Raw genomic sequence first — 18,664 nt, 5'->3', positions numbered from 1 at the left:
CTTTACCAACATATCACCAAATGTAAACAGATCTACTGGTTGGGAAGTGAAGAGTTGTGTATAAATGTGTTAATTTACATTTATATTTTTCAGTATTATTCTACAGTTGTTGTGAATTTCCATTAAGTGCTGTATTTAGTCTAACATTAATAATGGGTTCATAGAATTATACAGTGACACTGAACATTGACTCAGTCCTTTCACATTCATTGATGAATGCAAGATCATAAACACAATTCTAACCGATATACCATCACCTCACCTTGTGCTGACTTATTCTTCACGACCATTTGTTGCACCTTCCCACCCCGTTTGCACCAAGTTGTAAAAGGCATGATGCTCTCCCCTATGACACTACCCAAAACTATTGTTTTGCAGCCATTCAGTACATAAAGATGTGTTACTAACAAATGACAAGTTGTATGGAGAAAGGAGGGAAGGGAGCAATAATGTTGCTGTATGGACTGTGGCAGCCCAAGGGCAAACATGCCTGAGGCAGAGGAATACATCATAAATTTGTGGAATAGCTGCAATAAAATTATATTATACTAAACTATTATTATAAACTAATATGATATGCGAGCAAAAACACACACACACACACACAGAGGAATGAATGTTCATATAGCTGGAAATGACGCATGTAGACAGTTACACATGTAAATGCATTAGCGAGCATCAGTGTTTGACCAGTTAAGGCTAAAAATGGACATCAGAATCTCGTTCTGTCCCATAAAGGATCTGACTCATCTTGTAACTTACTGCCCTCCTGTGGCTGCAGCAGGGTATTGCCTCTGGAAGCTAGCTTGACTGGCAGCTGTCTAGCTATAATTTTTGTGGGCGTGGCCATGTCCCGTTCACAAAGGCTGGGGCCAGTCAAATGGAGAGGGGAGCAGCATTTTCTGGACACTGTGGGGGACTGTCTCCTGAAAAAGCACCCCTACAGCAGCAGGCATACTGGTTACACTAATAAACACACAGACTGTAACGAGAGCGGCATACCCACCTCTGGCTCCATGGTTACTATTAGAGCTGCACAATATACAAAAAATCTTACATGTGATTATTTTGGCAGATATTGCACTTGTGATATAAGCCCTGAAAAAATGTAAAATGATGATGATGTGATTTTTGTTGGGCCTCGTATGAAACAATCACGTTCCTTTATGTCTGAAGAATATGACTTGTGGGCCAGGGCATCTCTGTAGCACCACAACTCTTACAGTGCTAACAATGCACAACAACGTTGTGAAACATTTTACCTTTATAAAAAAACTGTAGCTCCTGCAATCTGGACATTGCACTTGGCCATATTGCAATTTCAATTATATTTCAGTTAATTGTGCAGCTCTGGCTACTATAATAATGGTCAGGGCTTGGTTATGTTTAGGAAAAGATGGTGATTTGGGTTAAAATAATTCCTCAACATTAGACGATCTTTGCTGTCATGGTTACAATAATAACAACAAACAGTCATGGATAATAGAAACAACCTAAACTGCTACGTTCACATGGGAATCCAACACCGCTCTCCTGTGTCATATTCATCCATCCACCCCAACCTCCTCCTGACGTGGACTTTGTCGCTCTATAAACTACGTCACCGCACTTTTCCCTTTGCTCCTGTCATCATTACTACGACCACTAGATGTTGCCTAGCAACAAAACCTAACTATGGATCATAATAACCTGCTGACAGACGACCAGTGGGCTCGTTTGTTACAGGACAGTCTTGTTTAATCCTGGGATCTTTGACAGGTGACTAGCAGAGAAGTGTGTTTGTCAAACTGCCTTTGACTCTATAGTATACATTATTATACACATGCTCAGATGCATGTAGAAACTGAACTTGTGCACTAGAAAATGACTTCCACTGTCTTTTTTTCAAAGTGTTATGAGGCAGCACAAGTACCGTATTTTCCGCACTATAGGGCGCACTGGATTATAAGGCGAACTGTCAATGAATGGTCTATTTTCGAACTTTTTTCATATATAAAGCGCACCGGACTAGAAGGCGCATTAAGCGAAACAAAACAGTCAGATAAGTCAGTCAAACTGTATTAAACGCGTTCACAATAACTCTCAACCTTGTTCAGTTGTAACACGTAAAAAAAAACACAGTCTGATACCACTAAATCAAACGTTAGCGTATTCACAATAACTCCTTATAGGTCCTTATACACACACACTGTAATATTATGGTGAAGCACAGTATGTATTACTCCGCGACGCTCCTGACTACGATACCCGTAATGCTGCAAGCGGTGCGGCTTTGTAGTTTACCAAAGTCGTACTAGAACATTTTGACAGAGCGCCGTGAGCGCCGTGTACCACACCAAATCGCTTCGAGGTCAGTAAACACAACCAGAATTAATCCATATATAAGGCGCTCCGGATTATAAGGCGCACTGTCGTTTTTTGAGAAAATTAAAGGTTTTTAAGTGCGCCTTATAGTCCGGAAAATACGGTAAGTAAACAGTAAATTACACAATGATAAATCACTGTGTAATTTAGGGGGGAGGGGTAGTTTGGCTCTGCTTGCCTATCTGTAAAAGTCACCACACACCGCAGTATGAACTCCACCCTGAATGTGCGTCCTTACGTTTCCATGTACAGTGTAGACTGATGTATGTATTTCAGCACTGCCCTTTGAATAAGTGTGTACCAAATGATTTTCACAGCCATCGTTTATATACGAAGGACTCTAACACTGCTCTCCCTCTGAGTGAAATGTAGGGTTGCAAAATTCTGGGAATTTTCAAAGTTGGAAATTTTCCATGGGAATTAACGGGAATTTATGGGAATTAATGGGAATTTATGGGAATAAAACAGAAATTTACAAAATTGAAGGTTGGCCCTCAACAGGGAACTTAAATATAGTTGGGGAAAATATATTGTAGTATAATCTTGGCTAAAACAACCAGATTTAATGCAAGTACACTCCTCAATCACATGCACACAACACGGCTTACTGCAGGGCTATTGAGGCCACGCCCCCTGCATGCACTGTGCACTCCTCCATCACATGCACAGGTGATTGCTTAAACCCTGGAGGCCACACTTTTGAGCCCAAAGCACAAGACTATTGAAGCCACACAGTTGAGCCTGCGGATTATATAAAGTCAAGTAAGTTTTTCATAATATTATGGGATAAATATATTTGATCTATAATGGTATTACTGTTTAACTTGCAAAAATTAAATAGAAATGTATTCATACAGTAGCTAGCTAGCTGGTAAGTTAGGTGCTAAATGTAAGTTATTTTTCATTTCATTGACCATTTAAGAGGCTAGCTTATTATAGCTACCTCAAATGTGATGCTGTTTCTTCTGACTCCTGCAAGACGGTTTTCTGTAACCATACAAGAATTTATACATCAATTGTAAAATATTTTGAAGACCATTCCAGTTGTTTTCAAAAAATAACAAAACAAAAATACAAAACAAAAATATTTACATTTATGTTTGTATATGATACAGTTTGTTTAAATTACCCCCAATTTCCAGTTAATTCCCATAAATTCCCAATAATTCCCATAAATTCCCATAATTCCCATAGAAAGTTTCCAATTTGGAATATTTCCAAAATTCCCCAGCTTAACTTCCCATGGAACGTTTCCGGAAAGTTTCAAGAAATTTACCGGAAATTTTCCGCCCCTTTGCAACCCTAGTGAAATGTGAAATCTGTCCTGCTCTCCTGACACCAACTTCTCCCCAGAGGATCAAATTACAACAGAGAAATCTGAGGTAGAATAAACCAGTTGGGGATGAGCTTTGTTTCTAATGAACAGAGGAGACGAAGGTTACCACAGCAACGTTTTCTCTCTAATGAAAACCTCACACTCTTTAAACCCACTGAACTTTCCTCACAGAAACTGTGGACTTTATTCCCAGCAGAAACATCCAAACAGCCACTGGTACACTCCTCATTTCAGGGCTGTTAATCACTAGTTACACACTTCACCTCAGCCCGCTCAGCTTTGTGTGCCCACCAGTTTCCCAATGTGCTCCAACACCTCATCAAACCTCACACCATTCATACACAGTCCACTGGGGGTGTTACATCACAACCATAACCACACTTTAACCATGGGTTCCCACATCATTTTATAGGGGTACTTCAAATTGGGGGACAGAAGTACACACGTTTGCAGTTTCTGGAAACTACCATTTCACAAGACCTGAAGTAGGAGACCAACATCCACGCCGTCCTCAGAAACACCCAGCAGAGGATGTACTGTCTTTCTATGGCCGACCACAGGAGCTGCTGAGCCACTGAATCCATCCTGTGCGCATCATCACGGTCTGGTTCAGAGCTGCCACTAAACACTAAACTAACACTAAACAGAACAGAAACAGACAGTAGAGAACGAATCATTGATGCAGGCAAGGAAAATCATCACTGATTCCTCACACCCTGGACTCCACCTTCGTGGTCTGCTGCAGAGCCCTGAACACCAAAAACCACCAGACACAGGAGCAGGTCCTTCTCTGAAGCCATCACCCTCATTAACAGCTGACCGTGGCTACTCCTGCTACTTCACAGTTACTACACCTGCTTCACCTCTACAAATACTGTCATGTACAAATATTCATCCACCACAAGTTTAAACCCACAAGCAATGCACATTTGATATTTATTATATATTATATATTATATACTGTTCTACTATCTATTATATAGTGTTTGTCCTGTGTATAATCCATATATTGCTTGTACATCGTGTATTATTGGAACAGCTGGGACCAAATTCCTTGCGTGTGCCAGCATAGTGGGGAATAAATATGATGCCAGCTGCTCTTTGAGGCTGTACATAGGCAAAGCAATGGTTTGAGCTAAATGCTAACATGCTTGATAACATTTATAACATGCTGAGGTTGAGCAGGTGTAATGTTTGTGCTTGTACATCTAGTAGATGTTGATATTTTCACTGCATAAGTAAAGACTTTAGTCTACTGGTGGGGCTGGACTTAAAGTCTTTTTTCAATCTATTTCATAGTTGTTGAGAATTCAGGACCAAAGCAGTGGACACATCAACAAACTGGAGTTGATGTTGGTCTCCAGAAACATTTACATCAGTCACTGCCAAACTTGAAGCAGCAGAGTACAATGTGTTCTCACTTTGTATGGTTGAAGCACCAAAAATGCATCATCCTACAACTCCCATAATGCAAACTGATAGTGTCTCTCATTAGGCTCCGTTTGTAATATGAACATTCTAAAAAAATTAATCATCTGCAGACTAAATTAACCCTACTAACATCATCAGGGGTCATTTTCTCATACATAAAGAGCTGAGTGATACTGAGCCTCATCAGGACAATCAGCCAAGAGCCCTTTAAATCAAGTCTACTGAAAACATGCTGTCCACTAGCTCGTGCTTAGCTTTAATAACTAAACTTCTGCTAGGACCTCCTCCAACCTTTATTCAATCAGCTTTCATTCTAACAAGCAGGGTGTTATTCAAACACAGAGGGCTGGAGTAAGTATGAATGTATCCAGAGTGAGATGTAAGTTTGATGATGTTGATATGTGATGATGTTTTTCACCTTTCATAAAATCTGTTGTTCTGAATGGAAACAGTGTGATCTCTACTCTGAACACACTGTATATTTTAGACAGAAGGACTGTGAGCAGGAAATGTCTTTTGTGTCCTGTCTGTGTGGCGCCAGCTGTTATCCACTGTCTTGTCACTGTATGTATGTGTCCCTGACCTGTCTGCCACCAAATGTCAGATGAGTAGCTGGAGTGTGACAGCAGGCAATCTGACTGTCCTCTGCTGACAGGCCTTCCACTGGCTAACTGCTGTGCAGGGACATGTGGACATCCAGGGCTGTGTGTACCTCATGCATGCTTTTGCATAGTCTGTAATTTGTATAGTTGTCAGCATAAACATGCATGTTTGTGTGGGTGAGTGACAGCAGCATTAAGCTGGGAGTAATCAGTCTCTTATTGTCACACATTTTCATCCCTAGCAGCCCTGTACACACCTCAGTTACTGTCTGCTCCACAACACAAAATGATCCCAACAGAGAGTCATATAAATCACTCACAAGATACTTCATGCTGAGATTTCTGTTTGTAAAAACTAATTTTCCAGTCTCCAGTTTTCAGAACAAAATTTCATGTCCTGTTCCCTTGCATGTCCTTAATGCCAACGCTTCCAAACAGTCCAAGTCCTTCTCGCTAATGAGCGCCATTAGACACTGATGAAGACAACTAGTTACTTAATGAGCCTTTAAAATATACAACTAAAGTTATGTAAAGTGTGTACGCAGTTGAGTGTGACTCAAGAGTCTGAAAGGGGCTCAACACCAAGTCAAAACAGAAACAGACACATGTTGAAGACCGAACTAGATTCAAGGTTTAAATAGCAAATAGAAAATATTTTTTATTCTTGTGCTTAACTAGTTAACTTAAAGAGGCTATTTGTAAGTTTTCTCTGCCATTAAACATGGTTTCTTTACAATATAGCAGGTTATAATACGTCCGCTGAGCTGCTACGTCTTCAGAGCAGATTGGACACAACAGTGAGTCGCTATGAAAGTGATGAGTTGGGCCATGACTAGCTGGTTAGCATGCTAACTTCATGAGAAGAAAAGACATGATAGAGACAAGAGTTAACACTGACATTCTTTTCCACCTCTGGAGACAGATGTTTGTGAGTAAAGAATGGCATTTGTAGCTGAACTCACAATGTTTCTTCTTGGCTGGCAAGTAAACAGCTGCTAATGCTAATGGTGGCTAATAGCTCCTATAAGGTTTACTCAGTGCAAAGAACCTGAGTATGTAATAAGACATGGACATTACCAGTTCACTACTCGAGTGGTGGACAGGCTGCAAACTGAAATCTCTGGACACTGTGGGGCTCTCAGGGTGGTGGTTCCTACTTTGAAAAAGCTGTACCAGAGAGTCAAATTAGCACACACATCAAGCATCTCACTGCTCAGACTCTCAGGAAAAGCTTACGTCTGAAGCAGGAACCGATCAATGAACCTCTGATTCAGGAGCAATGTGGATTCTGTCCTGGCCTTGGAACAGTGGACCAACTCTGAACCCTTTTTAGGAGGTCATGATAGTTTGCCTATCCAGTCTTAATGTGCTTTGTGGACTTGGAAAAGATCTACAATCAGGTCCCTCAGGGGATCTTGTGGGGGATTCTGAAAGAAAAAGGAAAATGGGGCTCCATATAACCAGAGTCAGATCATTGTCCATATTCTCGGCAGGAAGTCAGTTCTGGTGGGTGTTGGACTCCGCCAGGATCGTCCCTTGTCACAGATCCTGCTTGTGATCTCCAAGGACAGGATTTCAAGGCACACCTGGAGAAGGAGAATGTCCGGTTTCGAGATCTCAGATGGTTTCATCAGACCGTGACCTTCAGCGCACACTGTGGTTGTTTGCAGCCAGGTGTGAAGCAGCTGGGATGAGGGTCAGCACTTTCAAGTCTGAGGCCATGGGTTCATGCTGGAAAATGGTGGATTGCTTCATCTCAGGATCTTCCTCACAAGTGAGGATAGGATGGAGCGGGATCAACAGTTAAGTGGGTGTTGTACCGGACTACTGTGATGAAGAGGGAGCTGAGCGAGAACACACATCACAGTTCTCTTGTCAAAAAGGCTCAACATCAGTTCTACTTTCTAAAGACACTAAAGGAAACCAACCTGTCTGTGAAGCTGCACATTCCCCGTCTACCGCTGAGAGTACTGACATACTGTATTATGATAAGGTATCATAGCTGTTCATCAGCAGACAGGAGAGCTCTCCAGAGAGTCATAAACACAGTCCAGAAAATAACTGGACTCCCCTGCCCTCAATGAAGACACCTTCAGATCTGCTGCTTCTGCAGAGCAAACACCTGGACGCAACTCAAACTATCATCATCTCTCCTCTCTGCTGCCATGTGGAAGGAGGTACAGGGCAGCAAAGAGCCATCACTGATCTGAACGCCACAAAACACTGCCCCCTACGACCCCCCCAACATCATCATAACAGAGAACTGCATAGGCTCACCTTCTAGCTTCAGCACATTGCTTATTCCATCTGTATGCATATCAATTGATTTTCATCCGTCATCTTTGTTGGTGAAATCTAGAGCAAGTGCAACCCACCATAACGTCACACATTTGTTTGTGAGCTGCTGTTTTGAAGCCTCCAGTTTGTAATTTGTCTGTCACCATCTTGGTTTTCTGAAACCACAAGAAACCATATTTTGAGGAGAAGGTGGAGTTGAGGAGGAGTGAGGGGTGGATCTGACCTGTTCTGTCCTCTATACTGATTGTCAGGTACAGTCTGTCAATCACACGGTAGCCCCACCCTAATGCATCCCCTGATTTATGGTCTATTTTCCTCTAAATCGAGCATAATTTAAAAGTCTACGGCCATTTTTGTAAACAGTCTGTGGTCAAGAGTCATGTTTCTGAGTCCGACAATCCTATTGGCTCCAGTGGTTGCCATCAGGGCCAATCAGAGTGTCTGATTCAGAGGATTCGCTGAGTTGCTTGTATAGAAATGGCAGCAACACTGGTTTATTCTGAGTTTATTGTAGTGACAGAAAAATTAGGCCAGAAAGATAAGGCCAGTAAGAAATATTTATATTTTAGTGCAGCTGAAGCTTGGCAAGTGCCCCCAGGAGTTGATGCCATGATGCAGATCATGTTAAGAGACATCCGGAATGTGAACTTGGGAAAAGAATGACAGTTCCTGGTAAAAAAGAAAACACTTCCATGGATGCTTCCCAAAAGAACAGCCATTACTCATGACCAGAAGAAATTATGAGCTTCTCATCACTTCAACACAAGCCAAAGAAATGTATGCAACTTTCTCTGTTTCTTTATTTTGATATTATGGTTTGTGGAGCTGTTTTGAAGAAAATAGGGAAAAAACAAGTTTAGTTTTTTGTTGCATGTTATCGAGTGACATATATAATTAGCTGATGTTGTGCTGATTCTGGGATGTGTCAGACTTACAACTTTTTCAGCCAAAACACAAGGGTGTGCAAAAACAGTGATGTCTCAATGTGGGTCTCAGAGGGTTAAAGCAAGTCCTGCTCCTTTATTTCTTTGGGGAAACATTTCTTACTTACTTCAAAATAAGTCTTCCTGTAAAAAATAAAACCCATCTGAATCATTTTCCATCGCCCTCAACTGTTTCCCATTTTCCAAAAGCTACCTCATAATAAAATATGTACTGCAGGCAGCCTCGAAATGTTTCTGTCTGCTCAGTGCCAAACCAACCTCACCTTGACATGAGGAAGCTTTGTTAAGAAGTTTTTTTGTGGGTGAACAGACTGGATATTTTCTGTTCCTTTGGCTGAGGAATAAAGCACATGGTGCTTAATGATTCTCATCTCTGTGTCCAATGAAGCCCAAACATCAGATCACCGCTCTGAGAGTAATTACTCCATGGCACAAGAATCCCCGCTCCATATGGCTGCACTGAGAGCGCACATGTGGTCAAATCAGATCCCTAATGCACATTCCTTTCTCCTAAGAGGAAGGCGCTGCATGAAGGGGAACATGTGTTGAGAGAAGTTGCAGCCAAGAGAGATAACCAAGGCTGATGTTTCTGAATCATTTGCTGACGCAAGAAAACAGACTAAATTTGGGCCAAATCACATCCAGTTAAGACAAACTGTAGGTCTTATCACAGCTACATATTTTCTGTCACAGCTGCCAGAACCAGCCCCTTCACTTTTCATACCCTCTTCTGAGACTGAACCAATATTGGATTTATAGGGTCAATGGTCACCACTCTTGCTTTATTGGGTTTTCACCTGTGAAGGACAATTAAGTCTCTGACTTATTACTGATATCAAGAACCTTAATCAGAGTGAAACACAAGGTTATTGAATGAAAGACCAGGAGCCTCCAGGGAAAACTCATCTCATTTACCTGTTAATGCAGCTCTTGAAAGAACAAACACTGGCTCATATAGCATTTAACAAGACTGAGACCCATTTATACAGAATGAACATTAAAATATTCACTGTGCTCCTGTGTAATTAAACTCACGTTCAGCACGACAAAGCCATAGAGACAGAGGCAGGAGCAGGAGGAGGAGGCGTGGAGACACTTCCTGATGGCCATCACACATACACGTTACAAATCACGCCTGAGAATCATCAGGTCGTTAACCCTCCTGGCACCAGATGTCAATATAACGTCAGAAGGACATTTGACTCGAACCACTAACGTCGGACCAATTTTAAATTTTGGTTGGAAATGAAACTCGGGTTGATGTCAAAACCCAAGATTCACTATCTGACACTGTGATGTTCAGCTGATATTTAGTAGAGATTGACTTTTGCCCCGCCCCCATCCCTGGGTCTGACCACAAAAAAATTTAGATTTACTGTAGAACTCAGTAACAAATGAAAAGTATAATTATCAATTAATGTGAAGTCAACTGTCAATAATTACAGGTATTTATATACACAAACACAATTCACAACTGAATTTCAGATGTCTAAGGATCTCTGAAGTTCTTATAATTCATCATGTGGGGACGCCAATCTTTGTTTCACATGTCACAACAATTCATCCATTAGATGATGAGATATTTATGTGAAAACCTCAAACTGATGGTGGCGCCAGATAATTAGACATCCAATAGTTCTTGATATGTTTTAGTCCAGAGAAGAGGTGGCCAAAAGATCTTATGACAATACCATGACAATAATCATGACCTGTATCCAGTTTTCACTCTGATTTTATTCTGAAAGTCCCGACTGGAAGTTGTGATTTGTATCTTTCCGCTGCTTTGAAGCATTTTTCAAATGTTTGTCTACTCACCACTGTTCTTCAACCACAATGTCTTCTTTTGCAAACTGTGTCACAACCAGTCGCACTTTGCTTCATTCATATGGAGGATTCGTTTGGACATTTATGAGCTGCTATATGTAAGTGTTTTGATTTGAAAGTTCAGTCACTGCTCCAGCTTGTCCCACTTCCTGTCTCCTTGTCTGCAGACAGGTCTGTGGTGCCACAGACAGATTGTAACTCCACTGTCTTGGACTACAGCTGGTGACAATGGTTCTTGTTCTGCTCAGGTGGAGAACTGGTTCATGTGTCACTACACCAAACTCTCCGAGGCTGCAGAGCAGAACCAGGACTGATGTCTCCAGCTGCAGTTAGCAGACTGGCTGTTTAACAGTTAACAGAGTCTGGTTACCAACGACTGAACTTTTAAAATTAAAAATCTAAATATATAAACTTTTAATGACTCTGTAATCTGTAAGATTCATCTGAAAAGTAGATCACAGACCAAAGTAAGATCGTCCACGATACAGGATCATCAGGTCGTCCAGAGCAGAGTAACAGACCAATCGCCCAACAACACCATCTACAGAGCCATGTTAGTAACATAAAAATAAAGCAGCTTAATTGTATTTCATCGAATTTTTCTACATACAAAATAATAATTAAGCATGTTTTTTTTTAGAGATAATGTCTCTGTGTTATGAAGTGGTGAAGAGGAGGAATTCTATCACACAATATATTTACTTAACAGATTTATGACCTTATTTTGGATCAATCCACAACCTAAAGGAGAAGTTTGCAGAAACAAATACAGAGGGTTTATCTTGAACCTCGTGGCTCAGTCTGCTGAGACCACTGGCTCAAATTTATTTGAACAACTCTCAAACTGGAACATTTCGGCCCGAGGGTGAAAAAAGTTACACATTTATAAATGTGGTCAGAAAACTTCACAGAAAACAGCCCAGCAGCCTTTACTGTTGATGTGGACAAGTTTCAGATGTGATGGGAGGGTGAACCACAGAGAATAACTCCACTGACAGAGAGACATACAGACAGAGAGAGAGCGAGAGAGAGACAGAAAGACAGACAGAGAGAGAAAGAGAGAGAGACAGAGAGAGACAAAGAGAGAGGGGGAGAGAGAGAGAGAGAGTCAGAGAGACAGACAGACAAACAGAGTGAGAGAGAGACAAAGAGAGAGAGAGAGACAGTCAGAGAGACAGACAGACAAACAGAGTGAGAGACAAAGAGAGAGAGAGACAGATAAAGACAGATAAAACAGAGAGAGAGACACGTATTGACAGAGAGACAGATAGAGAGAGACAGACAGTCAATATATTATTATTTGAAATTATATTTATTTAAATTGACCACGGTTTGTCCAGAGACCTCTGACCTCTGTCTCCTCACACTCTTCTTCTATCTGTGCCCATCATCCCATCAGTCACTGCTTCCTGTGACTCTGCTCTGTCCTCCTTTGACTTTATTTCACTGCCACTCAACCACCTGCAGATAGAGGGGTCTGCACACGCACGCACACACACACGCTCACAGCTGATACAAAGAGGAAGAGACAGAGACGTCCTCTCTCAGTGGTGTGTCTCTCTCTCATTGTCTAAATGTTAATAAGAGGACGGTGGAGCACAGCCAGTGTAAACCCATCAGCATCACTAAGTGATGGCATTTCGGCCTGAGCTGTTAAAACACCTCCACCATAAAGATCAGCACCGACTACAAACACTGCTGTTACCACACTTACTCAGCCTTTATGTGTCAGTCTGTTTATTCCTCTCTGTCTTCTCCTCACCTCCGTGTCCGTCTCTTTCCCCACATCATGAAGCTCAGTGATACACCAACCACCTCCTCACACCATGAGCAGCAGCAGCTCATTCATTGGCTGCTTCTGCTGCTGTTAACTTATTTGCGCAGCATCTTTTATGAGCTCTGTTAGCTGTTTATTTGCCTCCGTTTATTGTAAATACGTCACATAAACCTTGAGGCCGACAGGATCTGCTTCTTCAGGGCCTGTATCCACTTAATGAAAGCCTTTGGTGGGCTAATCACTGTGGAGTAGGAAGTTTATTTCCTTAGCTTAACATTCATGTTGCTCCCGAGAAACATATAAATATATGTATAGTGATATATGGAGACAGCTGAAGGCCACAGCCTCCAGTTCAAATTAAAATTAAATCAAACATCACTGATACTGTGAGAAGGTCACAGTCTGCTAACACCAGCACGAGTTCAGCAACCTGCCTTGTCCTTCACCTGGAGAGTCGTGTGAGGAAAATGCTGCTGTACAAACTAGAACTGCAGCTATTGATTATTTTAGTAATCGAGAATTCTACCGATTATTCCATCGATTACTTGAGTAATTGGATAAGAACTACTTTTGTCTTAATATAGAAATTTAAAAAAGAGAAAAGAACACAGCGCTTGAGCAACAATGAACAACTCATTGTTTTCTTTAAAGAAAAATCAACATCTTTATTGCTTAAATTGCATCAACATTATCTGTCAAAACTAAACCCTCTATGTGTGTGTCTGTGGTCATGTGATCATCTTTTCACTGACACAAAACAAACCCACAGACTGTTGCTGGTTGATGCTACAGAACCTAATGTGAGTCAAATTAACCACAGTAATTAACCACACTGACAAACAGTTAAAGTGATATTAATATTTAAACAGTGATACTAACCTGTGACTTAGTGTAAATAAATGGGTATAAACTCCACCCATTTATTCTTTGCCACAGTAGCTAGCAGATCAAAAATATTAGGCAGGAGGTGTGTTTCAATTTCAGCTGAATGAAACTGTCAAACTGTTACGTAGCAACAGCTGTGGGTCTCTGGACCTTTACTTCCTCGGCCAGTTTGTGGAAAGTAAAAAAGCTGTCAGTGCTGAGGCTCGTCTCCTTCTGTTCACCATACATTTGTTATCAATGTCAACTGAGAGTCCTTTATTCCAATTTTGTCAGGTTTGTTGGTGATACTGGATGAAGATGCACCTTCCTTCTTTGTAACTTCCGCTTTGTAGCCGCGCGATGATGTTCTGGAGGAATCCCTCCTACACCTCAGACACCAGGATAAACCTGTTCTCCAGCCGTGTGCGTCTGGTCTCCTATTTGTTGAAACGTGGGATTCATGTGATTTCCTGGAATCTGTTTTGGGACGATCGGCTGACCTAAAGCTCGTCCATCCTTCTTCCAGAGCAGTGAAGGCCTTTGGACTGTCATGTCATGCCATGATCTGCTCTCCTCGACTCTGTGTGCCTTCAGCAACAGTGCAGCTGATGTGCTTCAACATGACATCATCACCCAAACAGAGGAAGTGCTGAGGGCATCTTCTCTGTTGTTGCTGTGCACAGCAGTCCACAATACCATGATACTGCTTCAGCCCAGTCAAGAAGCTGTTAGTTGACTATGATAACGTGAATAAATGAAGATGTTTTGATTTGTTAACTCTCCTGAAACATGAGCCAACAGACAACTGAAGCTGTGTCAGATCTCTTCAGGTGCCTCTGCACGCATCTGATTTTCCCAGAGAAGCAGATGAAGGCTTCTCAACAGCGGTGTCAACCCACCGTGATGTCACCCATTTGTATGTGAACTGAAGCCTCAGTTTGTAATTTGGCCGTCACCATCTTGGTTTTTTGAAACCAGTAGAAACTATATTTGGAGGAGAAGGTGGAGCTGCGGAGGAGTGAGGGGTGGAGCTGACCTGCTCTGTACTCTATCCTGATTGTCAGGTACAGTCTGTCAATCACACGGTAGCCCCGCCCTAATGCATCCCCTGCTTTATGGTCTATTTTCCTCTAAATGGAGCATACTTTAAAAAATGACCGTCATGTTTTATTGAAGACTTGAAACTGTGTTCAGACTGAGACCATCAACTCATCAGGAAAACATTTACTGAGGTAATAAATCAAGTGAGAAGTAGAGACTTTTTCACATAGACTTCAATACAATCAGACTTCTTTTTACCACCAGTGGAGTCGCCCCCTGATGCTCATTAGAGAGAATGAAGCTTTAAGACTCTTCAGCATTGGCTTCACTGTTCAGACCCAGAGTCTACGTCCAGGTTTAGAAACAGTCTGTGTTTTAATCTCATCTGATCACAAAACAGCAGCTGACTAAGATCTGGTGCCAGCTAAGAACTGAAGATACTTTCTCACCAGCTCATTCATGACTAAGTTTCGAGGGTAGTGGCTCTGAGGTTCAGGACGCATCACGTTTACAGGTGAAGGAAGCTGAGGTTTTATGGGTCATTTATAATGCAGCGAGCCGACAGCTGCTCAGTGGGTGTCAGCACGAGTCCGCGCATTAATGTTTTTTGTGCGTGTGCAGAGGTTGCATGTGTTTGTGCATGCATTAGAGTTGTACTGGGCCACTGTGCTGCCTCAGGGCAAATTGTTAATTATAGCAAAAGTAAAAAAAAAAAAAAAAAGCACACTGTGCTAAAGGCTCCCAGAAATTTAAACAATCAACGTTTCAGACAAATCAGAACCAAATTTGAAAGAGTCTGATGAGGATCCCTGCAGGTCCAATCTCTGCTTTATTAAAGTTTCCGTGTGCGAATCTTGTTTCTTACTTAGTATTACTTACTATCTTTGACGCAGATCCTGTGAAAGTCCCTTTAGATTCTTTACACCCTGTTTGTAAATGTTAATTACAGCTGTGAATCTGGGTCTGTGATGAAGCTGACACTCCCTGTCATCTGGTTTGTTTAAGCGGAATTATGTTTATTTTGGCTCACAGATTAAATGACAGAGAAGCTGCTCTCAGTGTGTGTGTGTGTGTGTGTGTGTGTGTGTGTGTAGCAGCTGTGTTACACAGTTCTAAATGGAGTTGCAATGGTCAGTGGTTCTCTACCTGTTTGACCCACGACCCCCTCCTTCTGGACACACCCTTGAAACACTGCAGTGACCCGCTTCACTCCGGGGCCCCGCCCTGTTGGTATTGGTGCTTATACACTCGCACACTCACATTTACATTTACATTTACGTGCGGGGGACACAGACTTGTGTCCGACTCCTCCCTCCCAGACTCTCACACCAGCTGTCTTTCCATCACAGTTTTGTGCAAAATAGAAGCAATTTATTTTAGACAAGTCGATAAAACACAGTTGTGATTGGTTTGTGTTTCCACTGAGTGATGTTATGCAAATAAAGCTTGGTTTTCTCCTCTCGAGACTTCGTTCTGATTCACCGCAGCGACAGATTTCCAGCGGTCTGCCTCTCAGTTTGAACTGGCTCCTTGGGGCCTGACAGAGCAGGGGCCACGACTTGAATGTGAAAAAACTGTTTCTAATAGTCTTAAAAAACCACCTCAGGAGAGTGTATATATTATTTTACAACATTTGAAAGTTTTGAAGTTTACAATTTCATTAATGGAAACGCACCTACTGATTTCACTCACTTGCTCAGCTCTGTTTTATAATGACCACTTTATAACACCTCATGGTAAAATCATCCTCAAAATATATGTGTTCATTTTTTTCTTTCTTTACTTTGAAAACAATCCTACAACTTCTGAAAATAATCTTGTGGCGAGTCCCCACCCCGAGGTTGACAACCAGCTGAATAGACAGTAGTACTTAAATACTGATTTCAGAGCGACTGTGGATCTTGTCCTAGTTTTGCCTGGTCAGACATAGTTGTGGTGAATTTGTGTGTGAGTGCGTGAGTGTGAGTGTGTGTGTGTGTGTGTGTGTGTGTGTGAGAGAGAGGGAGAGAGAGAAAACAGGAAGCTTGGTTGACTCAGTCTGAAGCTGCAAACCAGACTCATTTTCAAAATGGAAGTGAACTGGTACAGACTCAATCAGTCCAATCAGTTAAAGCACGTCTGCCCTCTATTTTTCATTTGCTCTCCCTTTCTCACACGCACACGCACACACACACACACACACACCAACACACAGACACACACAGGCGTAGACGTGGAACAAAGGAAGAAGAAAGCACAGCTGAGAACACAGTGAGCGGCAGCAGGGCAGCAGTCTCTGGTGTTTAACACACAAAGACTCACTATACTGTGGCTGTGCAGGGTTTGTGTGCCCAGGACTGAATTCCAATGTGGGCCCCAAAACTGAGGAGCAGCAGCAGTGAGACCTGAGATCTGAGGACATGGAGAGGGAAGAAAGGGCAGAGTTTCCCTCCTGGTTTCCATGTGGCAGCTCAGACCAGGACTCCGTCTGCTCTGCATATGGAACCAATTTGAAATGTGAGACTATGGGGACTGCGTGAGAGACGGACGAGCACCCTTCAGAGGAGAGACAACACTGCTGCGACTGCAAGCCAGCTATTCTCAAAGCTTTACCAACAAGCTGGCAGAAAGTCAGGCGACTGATTCATCAACTTATATATGACTTTCCCTGTTAGTGTGGAGTCACAGGGTGGACGTCTCCTGTCACCTGCTCACTCACCTCCACGGACAAACTGGTTGCAACTGAAGCTTATTTTCATCACTCATTCATCTGCAACTTATTTCTTCTATTCACCAGTCAGTCCGTATATGTTTGTAATGTGTCCTCAGTTTAAAGCAGCAAATATTCACGTCAGAAAAAAGCTGCATGAACAGCTGCGTCCAGTCCGGTGTCAGGCACCACACTGAGTGTTAACAGTCCCTGTCAACAGTTTAAACTGCTGAATATCTGGCTTTTTAAGGGGATCCAGCAAGATCAGGAATAGAACAGTTTCAGACCTAAAACTAACCAAACAGTCCAAACAGATGAATACTGATGTGTGCATCTGGATTTTATTTCTCTATTTTTCTATCCCATTAATCATCCCAAGGTCCATAGATTAATCTTGTGGCCCTTTCGATGGGGCCCAACCCCTAGGTTTGGAACCACAGGGATTAAACAAATTTACATAGGCTTAAGTAACTGAAGGTAAATCCACCTGGACCAGGTACAAGACTGAACTACTGCTTCAGAAATGATGCACCAACATTACTGAAACACATGCTGACACAGACCCAGTTCAGATCCTTGAACACCACCTCAGGACTGTGGCTTTGACTGAAGGAGTTCTACCTGCACTGCTGTAGCATGGTTCTTCTGGTTCTTCTATTAAAGTCAAAGATCTTAACTTTATGCCAACCTGTGATAACTGACATCATCACGGTGCCTGCCTGGAAACAACAACAACACAACAACACACAATAATAAGTGATAGCGGCTGTAATGCCTGTGTCAGCAGCTGGTTTGTGCCCACTCAGCACTCAGCTCAGCCCGCTCTGGATCCACGGAGTCTTACCATGGTCGTGCGCCTCTGTAAACAGGCTAAGACATGGACCTGTCCCTCCTCCCGACCACAGGCTGGTGGTGGACCTCCGCACAGACGCTGGACAGCCGCTGGTCCTGAAGACTCCTGAAGGAGACACCGGTCCGCAGCTTTACTTTGAAAATCCCTCCTCAGCTCGCAAAGCGCGGTCTTTTCTCTTGACAGAGTTACCTGAGCAGCACAGGTAACACCGACACGTCCATGTTCTCCGCGGCAAGCTCGGACCTACCGCCGGACTGCTGAGCCCCCGGCCCCCCTCCCTCCCCGGGCAACGCGCTGCTGCTGCTGCTGCTGCTGCAAGCGAGCGCCTGGCCAGCCCGATTTCAAAGTAAAAGTCTCAGAGTTTTCAGGAGGAACTGCTTGGAGTGAAACCTGAGAAGAGTCTTCCCCCAAAATACAGCGTTTCTCCATCTGCCAGGAAACTCAGCACGGCCCCGGACCCAGACAATAATCCAGTCCAAACTGATCCCTGAGCAGAAAAACAGCTTTCAGTTACCTATGGAAACTTTAGGGAGGACAAATAAAGCAGCTGCAACTTTCCCCAACTGCGAGGGAAATATGACTTATTCTGATATTGAGTTTTATGTTGTTACCTGATTAAACATGATCATACTATATGTTTT

General features: G+C 42.5%; 1 protein-coding gene across 3 annotated transcripts in view; it reads right to left on the bottom strand.

The window, feature by feature from the left end:
* gask1a (golgi associated kinase 1A) overlaps positions 1–18,360 on the bottom strand; it is a 49,969-nt gene extending 31,609 nt beyond the window's left edge. The window contains exon 1 of one of the 3 annotated variants that reach the window (XM_071469788.1): positions 18,015–18,360. In XM_071469788.1, the coding sequence (XP_071325889.1) occupies positions 18,015–18,017 (3 nt within the window). In that variant the 5' untranslated portion in view covers positions 18,018–18,360. The remainder of the gene's footprint in view (positions 1–18,014) is intronic. The other 2 variants (XM_071469789.1, XM_071469790.1) reach the window with 2 other exon arrangements.
* Positions 18,361–18,664: the final 304 nt, after the last annotated feature.

Source organism: Trachinotus anak, unplaced genomic scaffold, assembly GCF_046630095.1.
Source record: "Trachinotus anak isolate AG129_WGS33_773 ecotype Australia unplaced genomic scaffold, CSIRO_AGI_Tana_v1 ptg000032l, whole genome shotgun sequence".
Classification (NCBI taxonomy): Eukaryota; Metazoa; Chordata; class Actinopteri; order Carangiformes; family Carangidae; genus Trachinotus; species Trachinotus anak.
Note: the sequence above shows the minus strand (reverse complement) of the source record. Positions and strands in the feature narration are given on the sequence as shown.